The sequence below is a fragment of the Ochotona princeps genome, chromosome 1 (assembly GCF_030435755.1).
Source record: "Ochotona princeps isolate mOchPri1 chromosome 1, mOchPri1.hap1, whole genome shotgun sequence".
Classification (NCBI taxonomy): Eukaryota; Metazoa; Chordata; class Mammalia; order Lagomorpha; family Ochotonidae; genus Ochotona; species Ochotona princeps.
Genome location: NC_080832.1, coordinates 82608899 through 82629886, shown reverse-complemented (window position 1 = coordinate 82629886; position 20988 = coordinate 82608899). Strand labels below are relative to the sequence as shown.

Below are 20988 nucleotides of genomic sequence, written 5' to 3'. Positions count from 1 at the left end.
CTATCTATCTATTGACTTTTTCTGAATAAATAATTCTTAAATGAATAAAGGAACTGAGAGGTCTAACATTGCCGCTGATGGAAACTTGGGATAAATATTCGGTTATTTTTAACTTGAAACCATTCCCCCTCCCTTAAGTGAGTATATGAGATGAGAAATTAGCATGAGTTCAGTTGGCTGTCCTATGATTAGAAGTTTTATACAAAAAAAAGTCTGCATGAGCCTCACCCCCGTGAGTCAGTTAGCAGTCCCAGCTTATGTGACTAATGCTTTCTTCCCTTTGTCATGAGGGTAGGAGAGCATAAGAAATAAACCTTAGTTTCCCCTATGTGAAGAGTCACTCAAACATGTATAATCTTAAAACAACAAGAGCAGCAGCAACAATGGTAACAAAATTGATAATGACAAAGAGAAGCAGAACTTTCCATTTTCTGGATTCAACCACTTATCTTTCCAGTTTGGAACTTAGGTTCTTCATCAAGAGGATGTATAGTAATTATTCAGGGATTCTGGGCATTGACAAAATTATCTTGGTGAGTTAGGATTCCACCTATATGTAGAAGAGTAGAAGGGGAATTTTATGTCATAGCATATTCAGATTCTAATATCACTGTATTCAAAGTATAACAAATTTGCTTTCTTCCTTGTTTTCCTTTCAGGCTCTTTCAGGACACTTACTCTGCCGGCGGTAAGTATTCACTTAATAAGTTCATCTTTTCGGGGAGACATGTGATATAGCAGTTGAGATGCTGCTTGGAACTCCTGTGTTCCATCATGTGAGTGCTTGGGTTTGTGTCCCTGATGCACACCCTGGGAGGCAGTAGGTAGTGTGGCTCAACTGTTCCCCATGGGGCAGACCAGGGTTGAATTCTTGGTTCCCTGGCTGTTGTGGGCCTCTGGGGAGTGAATCTGTGGATGGGGATTCTCTCTCTCTTTCTCTTAAATATGTAAGTAATAAAACACAAAAAACATTATTTAAAGTTTTAAAAAAAGATTTATTTATATTTATTGCAAAGTCAGATTTACAGAGATGAGACAGAAAAGATCTTCCATTTGCTGGTTCATTCTCCCAAGTGGCCACAATGGCTGGATCTGAGCCAATTCTAAGCCAGAAGCCAGGAACCTTTTCCAGGTCTCCCACATAGGTACAGGGTCCAAAGGCTTTGGGCTGTCCTCAACTGCTTTCCCAGGCTACAAGCAGGGAGCTAGATGGGATTTGAAGCAGCCATGACTTGAACTGGTCCTCATATGGAATCCTAGTCATGCAAGGTGAGAATTTAGCCATTAGGCTATTGCACCAGGCCCACATTTAAAGTTTTAGTTTCAGAAATACATTGCGTTAGTGAATTAAGTAAAATTCAATTGGCTTTTCTAGTGTTTTAAATTTCTTCTTGGTTTGGTTTGAGTTTAGTTCAACTTTCAGATTATTTAAGAATTGTATTTTTTAGGGAGTTGTGTTCTTAGGCCAAATGACAGAAGACTGGCTTCCGGAGGAAGCTGGCCTGTACGGTTAGCACGGAGGGCTGGGCTGGCTGGGGCTTGCTCTGCCTCCCAGCGTCTTAGTGCCTTGAGTGTTGTTGGGCTTCTGCTCCTGAGGTCTTGGTCTCTGAAAAGGGCAGGGCTGTGCTCAGCCATGCTGAGGCAATAGAAGCTGGAACACTGATTCTGTCTTTGTTTATGACTTTGACTTTCTTGTTGTTAATAATATTTTTGCATAATTTTGATATTTTGCACTGTTTCACTGAAGTTTTCTTGATGATTGAACTTTTTTTTGGTACTTTTAAAAGTTTGCTTCTGAGACAGTTGCCTCACTCACCTCATCCTAGCCCTGGTCCTGGAACAGAGGATAACGACACCGTTTCCCAGAACACCCTGGCATGAGATGAGATGTGAGAGTCTTGTAAAATTTGCTATAGAAACATAAAGGCGTTATTACATCACTGAGAGGGTTGTTGAACCTGATCTTTAAGTGTTTTTTGTGTTTTTCTGTTTTCAATAGCTTCAGTTTGGAAATTGTGCTTTTTACAGCTTCGTATGTTTAACATAAATAGAGTAGGCTCAGGCCTATTCCAACAAAAGATATGGTTAGATGTATTGTTCTGAGAACAACTGATGGCTTTGGTTGTGCCGTAGTACAGACTCAGGGTCAGCGTGGCTTCATGAGCTAGGTTTGTCCATTACCTTCTGGGCATACTTATCAAGCACACCCAGAAACCAAACTTGTCTGTGGGAGTCACTTGGGGGACTCCACAAGAATATAGTGCTTTTGGATTTTCTTCCTAAGAAATGTCCTGGCATACCAACAGAATGTGGATGGGGGAAAAAGGCGTGAATAGGCAGAAGTGGAGAAAAAAATTTAGTCTTCTTATTTCAAAAATTACTGGAGGGGTTGAGAGAAAGAGGCCTCCATGGGGGTCATCACTGATGCTGGCTCCCAGGGTCTGCACCCACCAGAAGCTGGGATCTGGAACTGGAGCTGGGAATTAGACTTGGTATTCTAACGTGGACCGTGCTGACTTAATCAGGATCTCAGTTACTGGGATAAGTGCCTGCTCCTCAGCCCTGCACCTTGGTGACAATAAAACCTCGAATCGCATCAAGGTGACTTCAGACATTAGAGGCTGACCTCAGCGCCTGAGTGCTGCATGGTACTCCAGTGATGATATCAAAATAAGTCCTGTCTCATACAATTTCCCTGAAGCAGAAGTAGTATGGGATTTCAGTGCAGAAATCACAGCTTCCACTACAGTACCTGTCTGGTTTCTGAGTTTCCAGGATTTTAGAAGAGCTGAAAGGAGAAGCCTGGGCAAAGCTATGAGATATTTTCACTTGTTGAAACTCCCGTTAGCCAAAAATTCAGCTACCATAGTTCTTTTAAGTCTTAAATATATGAAACACTAATTCTGATGTTCTATATTTCTCTTTATGATTATATCATTTCCATCATATGCAGATTTAGGATATATTAATTGAAAGCTTTGCTGGAGATTATATTTAGAAGTATATCCTCTTTTGGTATAGCCTACGGTTTGGCATAAATAAAAGGTCCTCTATTTTCATTATCACTATTCTGATGTTTGTAAACATAATACTTTAAAATTTTCTTTTAGGTTTTCTTGATTTTCTATATGAACAGTATCTGACTACAGTGTATTACTTATTATTTCTCTGCTTCCATATGTGAAAATGGCCCTCAATATGAGGAGTATAAAATAGAACTGATGCTTAATATGAAGATTATTTTTTATTACAGAATATGACAAAATTTTTATTTGTAGACAAATACAGCCTAAAATGAGAGAGTTTTAATCAGAAATGCTTTTAAAAATTATTTTAAGTCTAATGGCAAACACAGTTTGATTAAAGCAGTTTAAAATTTCTCAGGTTTATGTTAAAATTTATTCTCATTACCTTTAGTAATTGGCATTATTCATGATGTTAATGAGGATAAATACTGATGTGTTGTCTCATTTTCTTGTAAGCATTGAATCCCTCAGCTAAGGTGCAGGTGGGAGCAAGTGATTCTCATGTATTGTCCACCAAGGATCTTTCTAGCATGCCTGCCTCCGTTATGTACCCTGAGTAGAAAGCTATCATCCACATGCATAGTTTACATTTGTGTTATAAACAAAACAGACCAAGCATTGCTAAGAATCAACCCGTTCAGTTCAGAGGCTGATTGATATTTTGTTAATCTAAGTCTCACAATAACTTTTGACACTCAGACCCCTTGCCCCTTGAATTTATCTTCATTTTTATTTGAAAGATAGAGTTACAGACAAAGAGAGACTGAGAGAGATCTTCATCTGTTAGTTCATGTCCCATATGGCCTCAATGGCCGGAGCTGAGCTGATCCAAAGCCAGGCTCCAGGAGCTTCCTCTGCGTCTTCTGTGTGGGTGCAGGGGCCCAAGGATTCGTGTCATCCTCAACTGCTTTCCCAGGCCATAAGCATGGAGCTGGATCAGAAGTGAAGTAGTTGGGATGTGAACCAGCACCTACATGGGAGGCTGGTGCTACAGGCTGAGGCTTAGCCCACTATACCATGGCACCAGTCCTACATCTTCTATTTTAAAGCTCGAAATATTTGTAAGTCTATGACATTAAATGAGGCTGGTACAGGGGCTCAAGGCTAACCCTTTACCTTGCAGTGCTGGTATCTCATATGGACACTGGCTTTAATCCCGGCTGCTCCACTTCTTGTCTAGCCTGCTTTCGGCCAGTGAAGGATGGCCCAAGCCCTTTGGATCCCGACCAATAGGAGATACCCAGAAGAAGCTCGTAGTGCCTAGCTTTGGATAGGCTCAGCTCCAGCCGTTGTGGCCATTTGGGGAGTGAACCAGTGTATGGAAGATCTTTCCCTCTGTCTCCCCTTCTCTACATGAATCTACCTTTCCAATATAAGTAAATAAATCTTTTTAAAAAAGCGACTGACATTAGAAGCATGATATACTGGTTCCCAGCATATGTATTGTTTCAGCTTCTATGTTAGAGAATCTAATGCATAGAACCTGGGGACTAAGGTATCACTTGAGAAAACAGAATATCAGTGTGTCAGTTCCAGTGCAGACTTTCAGTCCCACTAGGACACATGTCTTTCATTAATGTTATATCCCATGTACCTAGCCCAGCCTGATACATGCTGTAGAATGTGCTCAATAAATATTTGTTTATTGAGAAAACCAAATGTTGACACCAGAAGCAGTTGGCAAGACTGACTGTTTTTTCTAAAAATTTTAGATGAAATTTCTAAATATGCAAAACCTTGAAAAAAGATTTCATAGCAAACCAGCCTGTACCTGTCACCCAAAGGCTCCTGTTGCCATTTGATTGCACTTGTTCTATGATTCCTTGTTTATCTAGCCGTCTTTCTATTCATTCTCGGATTCATCTTGCTTTTTGATGTGCTTCCAAGTAAAATGCAGACATCAGTACTCTTCTCTCTAAATGCTTCCTGTTTACTTTTTATTAGTAACAATGGTTTCCTAAGATTTTCCTCATATTTTAACCATATTGATGGCTTTTTAGTTACTTCTGTTACTGGAAAATTTCCCCATGAGCTTTATGTGGATAAAAATTATTTACAAAAATTAGGATGTAGGTTTAGGGTCTCATATTTCATATGAAAGTAATTTAAGAAATAAGACCTACTAGATATCTATTGCTGAATAACCTCGAGCATTGCGTTTGAACAGAAACAAGTTTATTTCTACAGCTTCCTTTTTTTTTTTGAGGATTTGTATACTTTATTAGAAAGGCAGATTTTACAGAGAGAAGGAAAGATAGAGAGAAATAGCCGGAGCTTAGTCGATCTGAAGCTAGGACCCAGGAGATTTCCTCCAGGTCTTTCATGCGGGTACAAAGTCCCAAGGGAGCTGGTGGGAAGTGGAGCAGCTGGGGCATGAACCCGCACCCGTATGGGATCCTGGTGTTTGCAAGGGAAGGGTTAGCTAATTAAGCCATTCTGCCTTGTTCTCCTCACCCCCCTCTTTTTTTTAGTCCTACAGTTTCTGTGGGTGAAAATTTTGGGAACATTTCTGATTCAGATCTCATGAGTTTGCAGGCAAGATGTCAGCCAGGGCTGCAGTTGTTGGAAGTTTCACCAGGGCTGGGGAATCCTCTGTGGAGGGTCTTATCTGGCATGTGGGTGGCCATGGATGGGGAGAGGCCTCAGTTTCTCCTTCTGGCCTCTCCACTCACATCATTAGTGAGTGGTAAGATGGGAGTGGTAAAAGGGAGACAGAGAGAGAGGGAGGGAAGGAGGAAGAGGGGAGGGAGGGAAGAAGAGGAGGGAGAGAATGAACTAGACAGAAGCTGTTCTTTCTGTGACATGGCCTCATTCTAGGTTTTTAGAAACAAGCCCCTAAGTCTAGGGAGTTAAGCCTTACCTTTTAAAGGGAGGAAGATCAGGTATCTTTTGAACACATCTTAAAATCAAATATAGTTCATGTTGGCTAGCAACTTGCAGTAACTTCCTTGTTTGTGAAGTGGTTTTAGCAAAAGCATCTGATCCACCTGTGGGATTATCAGGAGGTGAAATGTAATGGTCCCTATAACCTGCTTGGCATGGCTTCTGGCCTGTTAATGATGGAAGGTGGATATCAGGACTAGAAAATGGCATGATGACTGCTGAGAGAAGAGAAAGTTGCATGATGTGTGCCCCCATTCCAGAAACCCTGTGATGTAATTAGAGAGAAAATTATAGGAAGTTAAGAAGGGAAAACAGGGGCAGTGTCATGGATAGTAAGTTCAGCTTCTGCCGGTGGCACCAGCATCCCAAATGGGTACTGGTTTGTGTTCCAGTTGCTCCACTTCTGATCCAGCTCCCTGCTCATGTGCCTGGGGAAGCAGCTGAGGATGGCGCAAGCCCTTGGGCCCCTGATCCCACATGGGAAAGCTAGAGGAGGCTTCTGGTTTCTGGCTCCTGGCTTCAGATGAACTCAGCTCTGATCATTGTGGCTATTTGGGAATGAACCAGCAGATGGAAGATCACTGTCTGTCTTTCCTTCTCTTTGTAAGTCTACCTCCCAAATAAAAATAGATAAACCTTTTTTTAAAACAAATTGTTTAATCTTTGTGCCAAGGAGGGATGAATTTTTCAACATTGCAATCACCTAAGATAATATTCTACATTTAAAATTTCTATTATAACTTATATAAAATTTTTTGGTATAAAATAATGAGACCTTGGTATGTGTCATCTCTTTTTTTCTCCCTAGCTACCCTTGAACAGTGCAAATGAGATTTATGAGCTGCGTGTAATTGGGAAGGTCCAGAATGTGACTTTATTCTCTAATAGTACACGCTTATCATTTGAGACCAAGAGAATCTCTGTCTTCATTCAAACAGACAAGCCTCTATACAAACCAGGGCACGAAGTGAAGTTTCGTGTTCTTACACTCTTCCAAGATTTTAAACCTTACAAAACGTCTTTAACCATTCTACTTAAGGTAAGTGCCAAACAGCCGTGAGGTCAGGTGCTCAAGCCATCTTACCGAGAAGCTCTTTTGGATAGTTCTGCCCACAGTGCAGACACTGGAATATCTTAGCAGGCAGAAAAGCCAACCTTCCCACTTTCTGGGAAGAAGAGGTCGTAGAGCACTGGGTGAAGAGCTCAGGCTCCAGAAGTTTCCCTTTCTGAATTCCAGTCCTGGGTTCTTCACTGACGTATTCATTTGTCAGGCATTTATTAGCTTCCTGTTTTCCGGGCACCGAGGTGAGGCAGTGAACAGGGCAGGCTTCAGTCTTTGCTCACATTAAGTTTATTTTTCAGAGGGTATTGAGGACACAATAAATAAATACACACAAATATATACATATTATATATATATGTACATAATACACTCATATACATATAAAATCTCTGTGTGTGTGTGTGTGTGTGTGTAATACACAGCGAGAGAAGCAGAGAAAGAGATAGAGAGAGCAGGGGTAGTGAATTTTCTTTAGGGTTGTCAGGAATGGTCTGAGTAGAGACCTAAAGGAAATGTAAGAATGAATCCATACACACAGAGGGAACAGCCTGTGCAAAGGACCTGAGATGTGAGCTCCTTTGGTGCATTGGAGGAACAGCAAGCTGGCTGTGCATTTGGAAGCCAGGGAGTCAGGGGACAAATATCTAAAGGTGAGGTCAAATAAAAGTAAGTGGGTTGGCAGTTGGGCTCATATTGAGTCTTGGTGACCATGATGTGCACTTCAGGTTTTACACAGAGCATGAGAATTCACTGGAGGATTCTGAGGAAAGGCATGATGTGACCTGACTTAGCATTCTGAAAGCATCATTGTCAAGTCTAAGAATAGCTGTTAGCTGTGTGACCCTAGGGAAATTACTTTCTGTGCGTTTCCTTACCTGGAGAGTGTGCAAGTATGTGAAAATAATACGTACCCAAATTTTGTGAAGATGAACTAATTCAAATAAGACATTTAGAACCATGTCTAGTACATTACACTTGCTCACTAAACATAGCTGTTATTCTTTTTTTTCTTTGCTTTTGATAATCTTTACATAGTTGATTAGGGCACAAAGGGTCAAGGATTACAGGAAAGTGGGTAAGACCATTGTTTCCACATTTGTGTGTGTGTGTGTGTGTGTGTGTGTGTGTGTGTATCTGGGATAAGGAGGGAGATAGAGAGAGAAGCTCCACCCAACCTCCCACCCCATCCGAGGGTTCCCGACATGGGGTATGCTCTGAGGGCACTGCTCATGTGGTTTCAATAGTTCAACAGTTCTGAATTGCTGCCAATCTCACCATTTGAAGCATGATGAAATCTCTCCAGAATCCACTGGTTGACATAGTCCACCTTAGGGTCTCCGTTTGCTCAGATTTTCACTGCCAACACGTGACTGGGGCAGATGATCCATTTGTTCTGTCCTCCGTCCTGTGTTGTGGTTCCAGGTGTCCTCTGCAGGTTCCAATGGACCGCCATTTCCTCCTTGTGCACTTGGATATACTGTCTACTGTTCCATCTGAGCCTCTGAGGAGGTTCAGCTTTGACACATGCACTCCATGGTCAGACCATGGAATCTGCACTTCTCTTTATGATTGGGGCTCTGGAATCAGCAGTTCAGTTGGAGGATCTCCAAAGAAACTTAGTCTGAGGTGATTCCAGACCTGATTCTTGTGCATGAATGCCAGTACAGGGTCTGGCACAGTCTGTCGCCCTAGTCAGGTTATGCTTGGTTGCAATTGTGGGTCAGTTCTGTTTCCAGCCCTGTCTTCCACACAAACCAATGAGTATTGTAGTCAAGCCTGATTCTGCCCACCTCATACTCAGCCCACATGCAAACCAGTGGCAGCTGCAGCCTAGTCGGGGCGACTCCCAATAACAACCCCCCAGGCCTGCTTCCTGCCCTGGTACCTGTGTTTGCCAGTATGTGCAGCAAACTGACAGTCCCTTGTCTGGGGAGATGGGTTGCTTTAACTGTTGTAAGGAATAACACTACATGGATGGTAAACCTGTGCTTTTAGCTTCATGTTTTCCCATTCCTAGTTCCTTTGGTGTTATAAAAGAATGAAAACAACAACAGAAACAAATCAAGCAAACAGATACACATATAACTTCAAGTCAAAACATGTTGGTAATAAATACCATGTTGGCTGGCATGGTGCTTAACATGTATTTCTTGAATCTCAGGGTGTTATTTCAGAGCACGCAGCTCTGTGAATTTCTGCCTTTATTCTGTAACAGGATGTCTGTGGAGAAGGCTGGCATGGTGAACAGCATTTCTAAATTCCTGTGACACTTAAGTATGTATGTGGAGTGAATTCATGACTTCATTCATGAGCTGACTTCATTTGTTCAACCTTCATTTTTTACTCAAATATACTAAGAACTTTCTCTGTCAGAAATAGCCTGAACTGGGTGATTTAAAAGTAAACATGTGCTTGTCTCTGGGCGGTCACATCCCGTCCTTCTTTCACCCTCAGACAAGTAAAAGTTATCACTGGATCAATTTCCTGTTTGAAGCTTTAATCTAGAACTAACCCTGCTGATTTGGACAGCTTGTCTGGGTGTTTTTATAGCTTTGCCTGTCTGCTTGCCTATGGTATCTGCCTTTGGAACATACAATTTGTAGCTTCTTTGGGCTCTTCTGTGCAATTTTGGACTTAACATGCCGCATTTGGCTTTTCCAGTAAGACTCAGTGAAATCTTCCTCATGCTAGCTGTAGCACCGAGGTATCCTACTGGCCTGGCTAACATGTGATATTCTCTTAGCCAGAGGAGAGAGACAGTGAGTGAAGGGTGGCTGTACACCTCGCTCTGCACCTAGTCAGCAAGGCTTGGATGTGCAGGCTGGCCTAGCCACCTCCATCTTGTAACTTCCTGAGGCCAGGCCAGACAAAATGTTTTAAATATCATACTGTTGAACTCCTGCAGCTGAAAACAGTCATCTGGGCCAGGGTTCTCTGGAGTGTGATGTTTCCTAACACCTTTCAGTATGGAATAATTACTTTCTTGGCAGAATTTCACCCCCCAAAATGAGTCTTGTGGAACTAGAGCCACTGCCTGGGATAGAATTGTTCTCCTAGCACAGCACCACCTTCAGGCGGATATGGAGAAGTGCATGTAAGCCCTGACAGGCCTTCTTTGCCGATGGTTCTAGATTGGAGCTAATGCAGAATGTCAGAGCATATTCAGGGTTGCTAGGTATTGTGGTTTTTATATTTTAAGGGTGGTGGAGATATCATTGGAACTATGTAGCCTTCCTGCTCCTGTAACTGACCTTCTCAGGGGGGAGGGCAGGGACTTCAGAGGCTTTTGATGGTGTAGCATTCACGCACCTCTGCAGCACTAACTCCAGCCTCCTGCAGCCAGTCTGGCCCGCGCCTATGGAAATGTGTGCTTCTGATGCTGTGATGGCAGCTGGATAGGTGAGTGACTTTACATGGGAACGGATGTTCCTGGCTGGAGTTCATCTGGTGACTGTGCCTGGAGTAACAGTGGCAAACTCAGAACTTCAGACCAGGCCAGGTGAAGTACTAACCTTGTTTGAGTGAGTTGACTGCTGTAGTTCTGCGTGCCACATCGACGTTTACTTCATGCTTAACCCAGGACTTGAGAAATAGTTCTGTGGACATATTATGCAGCCAGGGAATTTAGTGTTTGAGGTGTCTGGCACAGATGGTAGATACCGTGCTATGCCAGGCAAGTGGCAGAGAGCCAGAGCCATCCAGAAGTGACTCAAAGGGCACGAGCATCCGCTGCTCCGGTGTCTGTAGCATGCACTTGGTTGTGGCCTTGAAGGTGTCCCAGCAGGAGAAGCGCATGTGCAAGTGCTGGGCTCTGCTGTGAGGGCCCCGCATGTGACCTCTTTGCATACTGATGTGCTCTCGAAAGCCTCCTGCTGTTTTGGCATCCTCTGAGCCTTCCTTTTTGGGGACAGTAAGGCCTAGGTCCAAGACAGACTTAGGAAACTGAGGAATTAGTTCATTCTCTCCCATTCCTCTGGGCAGTCATCAAAGATGTCTAGTCAGACTTGCGTGTGAAGGGCCGTGCTACCATCTGTGGAACGGCCACTCAGCACAGTCCTCCACCAGCTGAATGTGGGCACACCCTCTCCCTACACTTTGGTCACCCCGGCACTTACGATTATTATTACCTTTTTTGGTGTCAGTCTAACATAAGAAACACAGTATTTCATTGTTTCATTTGCAGGTCTTTGAAGTTCCTGCTTTGTTTAGGAGCATTGAAACTCCATGGCCTCCCATGCATCATACTGTGGCAGGCTGAGAAGAGCCAACTGCTGGTTACAATGCTTGACCCAGGAGTTTTCAAAGAATACGGTGACCTACTTCTGGTTGCTAGATTTTTGAGTAACTATTGTCTCTGAATTCTTAGACTATTCCCCCCACATAGTTCTCAGCATTGTGCTTGCTCCTGGCTTCCATGCCATCTTCTAGGTGAGAGGTTTCTTCTGGCTTCTAATAACTGGGTCAACTCACCTCTTCTAGTCAACGGACAGAGAGTAAGAGTAAGGGGACGGGCATGGTGCAATGTCTCCATTGGCTAATCCTCCCCGTTCAAGTGCCAGCATCCCGTCTAGACTCCAGTTCATGTCCCAGCTACTCTACCTCCTGAGCAGGATGCCTGCTGTAGCCTGGGAAAGATGGGCCAAGATTTTGGGACCCTGTATCTATGTGGAAGATCCAGAAGAGGCTCCTGGCTCCTGGCTTTGGATCAGCTCAGCTCCAGCTGTTGCGGTCATCATTGAATGGAAGATCCTTTTCTGTCTCTCCTTCTCTCTGTAAATCTGCCTTTCCAAAATAAATAATTCTGTTTTTTTTTACGAGTAAGGGGGAGTATTTGATATCTGTTTCCAAGAGCTTAGAGTCTAGTTGAGAACAACAACAAAAAACTATGTGAAATAAAATATGTAAAATAAACACTTGGGGCTGAAGAATGGTGAACTCCAGCTATTATAAGGAACTCACCAGGAAGTGGTTACCTCTTCTTGTTTGAGGCAGGTGTGGAAAGCAGAAAGCTGAAACCTTATTTCCGCGGTGGGCAAGATAGGGGAGGGCATTCCAAACAGCAATAGCAAAAGATTTCTGCATAGGGAGTTGAGACGGGGGGAAACTGCAAGGATTTGTATTTTTTTTTTTAGAAAGATGAACCAAGAAATATTGATGTGGTCAGATTACTAATGATCTTGCACACTATGCAAAGGACATGAGAGTTTCTGCAGGCAGACCAAGGCCATCGGCCTGTAGTAGTCTAGTGTTGCTCATAAACCATGTTAATTCATTGACTGTTCTACACCATGAGCTGTGCCTAGCATTTTAGCCACTGTGCCTCATCCTCACAGCTGTGTTCCAGATGGACCACACCCTGGGCAGGGGCAAAGATGTATCAGAGGTTGTGAAACTGGAGGGTGGAGGTTAGTTATACTAGTTAGAAAACAGGGTTTGATGGCAGATGTGAGGACGGTAAGAAGGAGAGAAGTTGGAGAGAGAAAATGAGGCAGAGTTGATAGACTGGGCATGTGAGAGAGTATCTGAGATGGCTGCTGGATCACTTGGATGTATGTTGGAGGAAACAATTGTGGTCTGGGAAGTAATAGGTGGACTGACATATTAGTTAAACACGTCTCAATACTGTTGAGTTAAAAGAATCATGTGTTTGAGTCCTGAATTCCATCACATATAGGCTGTAACATTGGGCCATGCCAGTTCTTGGGCAATTGAGTGTTTACTTAATCCCTCCAGGAATCAGTTTTTCCAATCAGTGAGTGAAAATAATCCTGCCCCTGAGGTAAGGCAGAGGGCCTGACCCCGAGGGAGCCTTTAGTGAGTGGGACCTGCCATCCCTGCCCTGGAAGTTCTTCTGTCACCACCATGACCTCCACCAGCATGATGACGCACACACTGCTGTGTTTCAGGAAGAAGGAAGTAGGGTGCCAGGAATTAGAAGGTGGGGTAGAATCAAGATATTTTCATGAGAACTAAATTTTTGATCTGTCTTCTGCAGTAGTACAGGCCAGGTATTTCCCTCATACGATCTTAGTGCAAAATTTTGACAAAAGTTCTGGATGCACTTGAGACTGCTGCAAAACATCCTTCCTAACCAGACAGGAGTGCCATGCTTGTGGACAGCTTTTGATAGCATGTATGGTTTCCATTTCAGGATCCCAAGTCAAATTTGATCCAACAGTGGTTGTATCAAGAAAATGAGCTTGGAGTTGTTTCTAAAACTTTTCAACTATCTTCCCATCCAATACTTGGTGACTGGTCCATTCAAGTTCAAGTGAATGTGAGTATGATTATATATATTTAAATCATTGATATAGATGGGAGAAAGATCTCCAAAGCCTCTTATTCATTGAACAGAGAAAAATCAGTATGAACATCTAGAAAATTTCGAGAAAATTGTAGATTTGTCTTTAATTTAATCTTCATTGGTAGCCTATTAGTATTTTAATCATCCTTGACTTTTTCTGTGGTATAGTATTTGAAATTAAAATGTTTTGGCATATTGGTATAAAACGGTTTAATTATTTTTTTTTGCATGCGTTGAATCTTAAAAATAAGCAATGAGTGGGTAGGTATTAAGTCACACATTTTACGTCATGAGTGATGACTCCAATTCAGGCTAACCCAGTTGGTCTTTGTTTAAGAAGCAGACTTTGCCCAGTCATATCCATGTTTGTTCCTCATCCTCCTTCTCTCCAGCTCCTCCACTGACTTCCTTCATTTGCTGCCAACTTGCTGAGCTTTGGAGTCCAGCAGGGTGGGGCTGTTCTCAGGCCTTCCATCTTTTGGGGCCTCAGGTTTTTGATCTCTGCACCCCTGGGTCACACTTGAAGATTTGTCGGCTTTTGTCATTTTTCTCTGAAATTAATTATATTAGATTTTCATTAGTAGTAACTTTTAAAATAATTGTTAGAACAGGGCTTCTCACTATTGGTATTTTGGATGAAAATCCTTTGTTTTGGAGACATTTAGCTGCCCTCTTGGCCTCTGCCCACCCGACGCCAGCAGGAGCTTTCTCTCTCCCTGTGTTATGACATCCCGGACTGTCCCAGCAGTTGCCAGCTGCTGCCTGGGGCACACACCCTGCTTCTGTTCTTCTGAGAATCATTGTATGATCTGGAAGAGTCATTCATGAGCATAAGCCGTGAGGTGAGGTAAGGGTACCAGTCCTGGCCATGGGCCCTGCTTCTTCACCGGCATTGCCACTACAGCCCTAGAAAAAACAGGCTCCAGAGAAATCTTCCACCTCCTTAGAATGTGTGAGGAAGACATGAAGTATAATCTATTAAGAATATAATCTATTAAGAATATTATAGAAAACAGACTTGAATCAGCATTAGACATTAGCAAAACTGTAAAGACATACAGGGGGAATCAAGAGTGATCCACAGGATCCAAGAGTGATGCACAGGATGGGGACGGAGGGGACCCCAGAGTGGAGCAGGCAGACAGGAGGAGGCTTGTATCCCAGACCTGGAGACTCCCGGATCCCCACCTAGGACTATCAGTATGGGTACCAAGGACTATATCCCAACTGCCAAGGAGACCACAGGGAATTGGACTGCCCTTCTAGGCCAAGAACTCTGAGGTCATCCACTCCCTTTCAGATCTCCCACATGGAATGGAAGATGCCCAGATCCTTCCTCACAGGATCTAATGTTGTTGGAACAATAGTCAGGAGCCCTTCGGGACTCAGGAGGGGAGCTTTCTCTGGTCCTTACTTAGTTCCAACTTTGGATCCCCACCCTCTCTTGCAATGACCATCAAAAAAATTAGATCCTGCCCCTCAGAAAAAAATAGATCAGATAGGTTGAGACCAATAAGGAAAGCTTAGAACCAAACAGGAAATGGTTAGCCTGGACTCACATGTACCTTACTAGGTAGGACACAAAGATTAGTTACTCCTCACTAAGGTATTGAAGATTTCTCTGCACACTCCTCCTAAAACTGTTCTGCGCCTCAACTGTTGACATATGCCTTGTTAGGGTTATAAGCCAGTTTGAACTATCCTAAAATTTGCCAAGTTCAGTAAAAATTATGCTTCAGTGCTATAAACTGCTAATTACTAAAATGAAAATAGACACGAGACAGCTGAATAGGACCCTATGGCCATTTTAAGGTATATATTAGCTGGTTGTGTATAAACTAAGATTGAAATGTCAATGAAGTAGTCACAGGATGCGGTTAAGAACTTGCATTTTCTAACATTTTGGGTCACTAATGTCATGTCAATTAACTCCATAATATTGTAAATTGTTGTTGATGTTATGTTGTGGCTTTTCATTGGATGGGATGATATTCTGCCAGCTCTGCTTTCAGACCATAGATGGTCTCCCCAAGAAACTGTTGAATTTATCTGGACAATAAGATGCTGGACTCTATGCTTGGTACATGCTTACAATGAAGGAATTTTGACCGGATTAGAACTGTAATACAGCAACAAGGTGGAGGAATCCACCATGGGGGGAGGGTACAGGGAGGGATTGGGGGAATCGCAGAACCTATGAAACTGTCATAAAATGAAATGAATTTTTTTTTAAAAAAGCTCCATTTAACTCAGTTCCTAGATTAGGGGAATGAAACTGGCAGCAATATGGCAACTGGGAGCTGGGAAGTGAAAGAAACAGGGTTTGAACTTCAGTCTCTGATGTGAAAGTCCTGGTTCCCCACTGACCCCAGGATCACACCTGTGTATGATGGGGATATCTTGTATCTGGGTTAGAAGACATGATTGAGCCACTGGAGATATATCTTATCTTCTATATAAATGAAGACATAGAATATAGAAACCTTTACTCAGTTTCAAAGCAGCTTTTTTTAGTCAATTTAAAATAAAAATAATGAATTAGTAGGTTATACATATGAAATTGTCACTTCTAGTCGGAAACACCAAATTACAATATTTCACAAGAAGTGTTTTAACCTAACAGATCACTTTCCTGCAGGTGAGTATGTTTTGTTTATGATAGAAGCCTTGGAAAAGCAGTAGGAAGTATGAATAGCTTACATCTTAACATTGTGGTTACATTTTTTTTAGGGTATTAAAGGAGCAAACCAGGGGAAGAACTTGGCTTGTTTCTTGAAATATTAAAACATTGAGTATACTTGATTCTTTCAGAAGCCTCATTTTTGTTCCAATAACAAGTACTGGCGTCTTCATGATTCACAGAGAAGGAGCCCGGGGAGCGTGTCAGTCCTGGTGGTTAAGATGCTCACCTCCTGGGCCCAGGGCCCAGCTCCAGCCCCTGGCTCCGGCTTGCTGCACCTCCAGTGCTGGGCGGCAGGGCAGAGTCTGCTGTGACTCTGGCTCATGGCCGACCCATCGTGCCGGCTTGGACTGAGTCCCCGGCTCTCAGCCTGCACCTGAGCCGGGCGCTGTGGTGGGCTTTCAGACAACAAGGCAGGGGAAAGCTTTCCCTTCATCTACCTGTCCCTGACTGTCAAAGAAATAAATGCAGAATCAAAAAGGATATTGATTCTGATGCATGTTACAGCATGGATGTGCCTTGGAATCGTTACTGTCAATGATGGTGAAGTCAAACAAGCCAGGCACAAAGGGCAGACACTGTTTCTGCTTTTATGAGGTGTGGATATGCCCAGTAGTTAAGATTGTGGAAGCCGGGCCCGGCGCGGTAGCCTAGTAGCTGAAGTCCTCCCCTTGCATGCGCTGGGATCATCCTGGCAGCCCCATTTGCCATCCATCTCCCTGCTTGTGGCCTGGGAAAGCAGTCAGGGACAGCCTGAGGCGTTAGGACCCTGTTCCCACGTGGAAGACCCCGAGGAGTTTCTGGGCTCCTGGCTTCAGATCGGTGTAGCTCCAGCTGTTGTGGTCACTTGGGGAGTGAATCATTGAATGGAGAATCTTCCTCTCTGTCTTTGCTCCTCTATATATCTGCCTTTGTAATAGAAATAAAATAAATCTTTTAAAAAATGAAAGAGTGTGGAAGCAGAGAGTGGTGTGCTGCTGGCTGGGGCTGTGGGAGTCGGGGAGAGTGGCTCAGTCATGCTGCGTTTCAGCTTTGCAAGGTGAAAACGTTCCCAAGAGTGGTTGCCCAGCAGTGTGAGCGTGTTCAGCATTCATGAGCAACACACTTAAAAATGGCATACGTTTTATGCATTATATATTTAACCACAATTAAAACAGTGACATGACCTAAATGGTCTATGTAATATAAATTGGTCATTAGATGGATGATACACAATCATATTTCTCCATAACATATTTTTATGACATATAAATATACACTATATTATTAATCGTTATCCCATTTTCTATAAGCTTTGGAAGCACTTTCACCTACTTTAAAGTTTTTTAAGAAAGGATTTATTTATCTACTTGAAAGATGGTCTTACAGAGGGATAAGGAGAGACAAAGATACACACACACACACACACACACACACACATAGCGTCTATCTGCTGGTTCACTCCTAACTGGCTGGAACTTCTTCCGGCTCTCCTGCACAGGTGGCAGGGGCCTAACCACCTGTGCTGTCTTCTGCTATTTTTGCAGGGTGGTTGGCAGGGAGCTGGATTAGAAGTGGAGCAGTTGGGACTGGAATCTGCAGTTGTATGGGATGCTGGTGTTGCAGGTGATGGCTTAGCCTGATAAGCAGTGATGCTGGCTCCCACTCTAAGCTGCTTAAACTCACCGACCTGGTTCATCCCAGGACCTTTTCCCAAGCTGATGTCCTGCTTGGAATGCTGTGTGTGTGTGTGTGTGTGTGTGTGTGTGTATTTCTAGTTACTTGCTTTAACCTTCACATTGTCATAGTACTCGGTACTTCTTTTGGTTTCCATGTCCCTTTCAATCGGTATCCCTGATTGCTGATGTCTTTGTAAACACGGTGACCCTCTTGTGTTGCTCAACTCTATTCCTGGAACTAAGCTCAGTTTAACAGGTAGGAGAGAGTTCAGTAGATAAATGTTCAAAAGCTAAATCATAATCATTTGTGCTGAAATAGTGCTTTACCTTTTATAAACTCTGTCTATCCTTTTGAGCACAAACATACTGATCAAGTACTTATTATTGATAAAATGTTAGTTTGAGGGACACAACAGAAAAAAATGAGGCTCTTTTCAAAAAGAAGTCATTCACGAACCAGCAGGGGGCAGTCTGATCAAAGAAATGTTATTCGCTGCAGCCCTGCTCTCAGTCTCCATCTCTGGTTTTTGTCTTTCTTTGTTTTCCGCCCAGCATTAAAGGCTGTAAATTCATCTTTTATTCATGAGTAGAGCTGCATCCTCAGCGTCTTCACTTTTTAGTATGCTGGTTTCCGTTATGTAGTTCCTCTAGATGAATATATGTACATACATGTTTACCTATATCTGTATTTTGAATTTTGCATGAAGTTCCTCATGTCCCAACGAGACTGTTAAATATATCTTGACAATAGGGTGCTGGATTTCTTACCATTGTCCACACCTACAATGTCAGGATATACTTAAATAGCGGAATGGTAGACTTGTGACTGTTGTTAAAGGATTATACTATTGTGATAATATAGGGGAAATCAGTGACGGGGGGCCGGGGCGGGGGTGGAAGGAGGAAAGGAAATCCTTGAGCCTATGGAGCTGTATCATGGAAAAAAAGAGGGCCAGCAACTGCTTACTGTGAAACCATTTTATCAGTGGACAATGGAGGTAATGCCTTTATTATTTCAGTTTTTCATCATCAAACGCTGTATTTGATTGAGGCAGTCCCCTCAGGTTGGAAGGGTTTGAAATTTGAATCTGTATGTAGAAGAGGTGTGGGGTGATGCCAGGGTTAGCGCCAGCGGACAGTGTGTTGGAAGTGCAGGACCTTTCAGAACGTTGGCCTGACTGTGCAGATGCTCAGGCTGCCGGCTGGAGTCATCCTTTCCGCTGACCAGGAAAGAGCCCCTTCAGATCACACATCCGTGATGGAGCCCTTGGGATTCTGCAGTCGTAAAAGGCTTGTTTGTAGAATAAGAATGGATGAGTCATATTCTGTGTTGTTTACCTTCTAGTTTAGCAAAGTGCACTTGACTTCCAAGTATAACTTTCACCCTTAGTATTATTTTAAAAGAAAAATATTTATTTATTTGAAAGATCTTCCATCTGCTGGTTCAGTTCCCAAATGGCTGTACCAGCTGGAGCTGTGCCAATCTGAAGCCAGGAGCCAGGAGTTTCTTCTGGGTTTCTCACACATGTCCCGGCAGGTGGAGGATAAGCCAGTTGAGCCATCATGCTGCCCCCTGAAGCATGTTGTAGAGGCTGTTGGATTCTAGGTATACTATAAGTTAGAAGGGAAAATGTGTTTTTGATTTGATAGTAACTTATAAATATACTCTGGGAAGGTAACTTGTTTTAAAAGTAAGATGTTGTGTGTGTTTTCATTGTTTTACAGTACTTCTTTAAGTATTTCATCTCTTTGCTGATATTGATGGCCACCCAGATAGTTATTTTTTAAAAAAAATTATGGTAGAACACTTGAGTAGTAAAAAAAAAATACAATTTTTAAAGCTTGTGGTAGAAAATAGTAAACTTTACTATCTTAACCATTTTTTTTAAAAGATTTATTTGTTTTATTACAAAGTCAGATATACAGAGAGGAGGAGAGACAGAGAGGAAGATCTTCTGTCCGATGATTCACTCCCCAAGTGAGCTGCAGTGGCTGGTGCTGCACCGATCCAAAGCTGGGAACCAGGAACCTCTTCCGGGTCTCCCATGTGGGTGCAGGGTCCCAAAGCGTTGGTTCGTCCTCGACTGCTTTCCCAGGCCACAAGCAGGGAGCTGGATGGGAAGTGGAGCTACCAGGATTAGAACTAGTGCCCATATGGGATCCCGGGGCGTTCAAGGCGAGGACTTTAGCTGCTAGGCCATGGCGCCGGGCCCTATTTTAACCATTTTTAAGGGTCCAGTTCAATGGCATCAAATATATTCATATTGTAGTGCAACCATCACAACCATTTGCCTCTGGAGCTCTGCATCTTGCAAAACTGAAACAAGAGTTGTTAAATAATAATTCCTGATTTTACCATCCCCAAACTCCTGGAAAGCACTTCTCTTCTTTCTGGTTCTGTACTTTTGACTGCAGTAAGTACCTTGTGTTAGTGAATCAAATTTTATGTGTTTTTTGTGATTGGTACATTTTATTTAGCATAATGTCCACAAATTTCAACCATGTTGATTGGCATGGTGAGGATTTCCTTCCTTTTTTTTTTTTAAAGCCAAATAATATTTCATTGTGTAAACATGCCACATTTCGTTAGGCATCTTTGTGCATTTGTGATTTAAAATCCATGTCCCAGGTCAATAGGAGGAAATTCATACTCCGTGTCACTAGAAGGCTAACCCTGGTGTGTGGGAACCAGGTTCTCTGGAGCCAGAGGGCCGTGGCTGCAGAAACCTTCCCCCGTGTGTTGTACTGTGGCTATCCCTGGCCAGAGGGTGTCAGGACTCTGCTCTGGCGCTCATGTTCTTCCCCCGTGTGTTGTACTGTGGCTATCCCTGGCCAGAGGGTGTCAGGGCTCTGCTCTGGCGCTCATGTTCTTCCCCCGTGTGTTGTACTGTGGCTATCCCTGGCCAGAGGGTGTCAGGACTCTGCTCTGGCGCTCATGTTTCTCAGTGAGCCTCAGTAGCTGAGAGCTTCCTGTTCACGCGGGTAGCTGCGGCCTCGGGCTCACTTTCCTCTGGGTCAGGTGAGGAGTACAGCACCAAGGCCACCTACAGAGGCTCCCAGTGGTTCTGGAACATTCTTGCAGCTTGGAACCTGCCTCCTGGGGAGCTTGTAAGGCAGCTGCCAACAGCTGCTGCCCACACCACCAGCCCCTCTGCTCTGGACCTAGGTATTCGAATTTTAAGTAAGCATGCTAGGAAATCCTGTTGGCTTTTTGCACCATGTTTTTGAGAAGTACTGAGAGCTGTTCAGAGCTTGATGTGATTCATGTATATTATTCCATGCAGGTACAATGGTGGCCAGAGCGCAAGGTTTGGGACTTTCTCCAGGCGATCTGGTTTGTTTGACTGCCCAGTGATTACACACACAGATGTTTC

General features: G+C 43.2%; 1 protein-coding gene across 1 annotated transcript in view; it reads left to right on the top strand.

The window, feature by feature from the left end:
- Nucleotides 1-20988, top strand: part of CD109 (CD109 molecule) — a 128927-nt gene that overhangs the window by 24167 nt on the left and 83772 nt on the right. The window contains exons 3-5 of the mRNA XM_058661363.1: nt 660-688; nt 6718-6948; nt 13124-13249. Coding sequence (XP_058517346.1) covers nt 660-688; nt 6718-6948; nt 13124-13249 — 386 coding nt within the window. The remainder of the gene's footprint in view (nt 1-659; nt 689-6717; nt 6949-13123; nt 13250-20988) is intronic.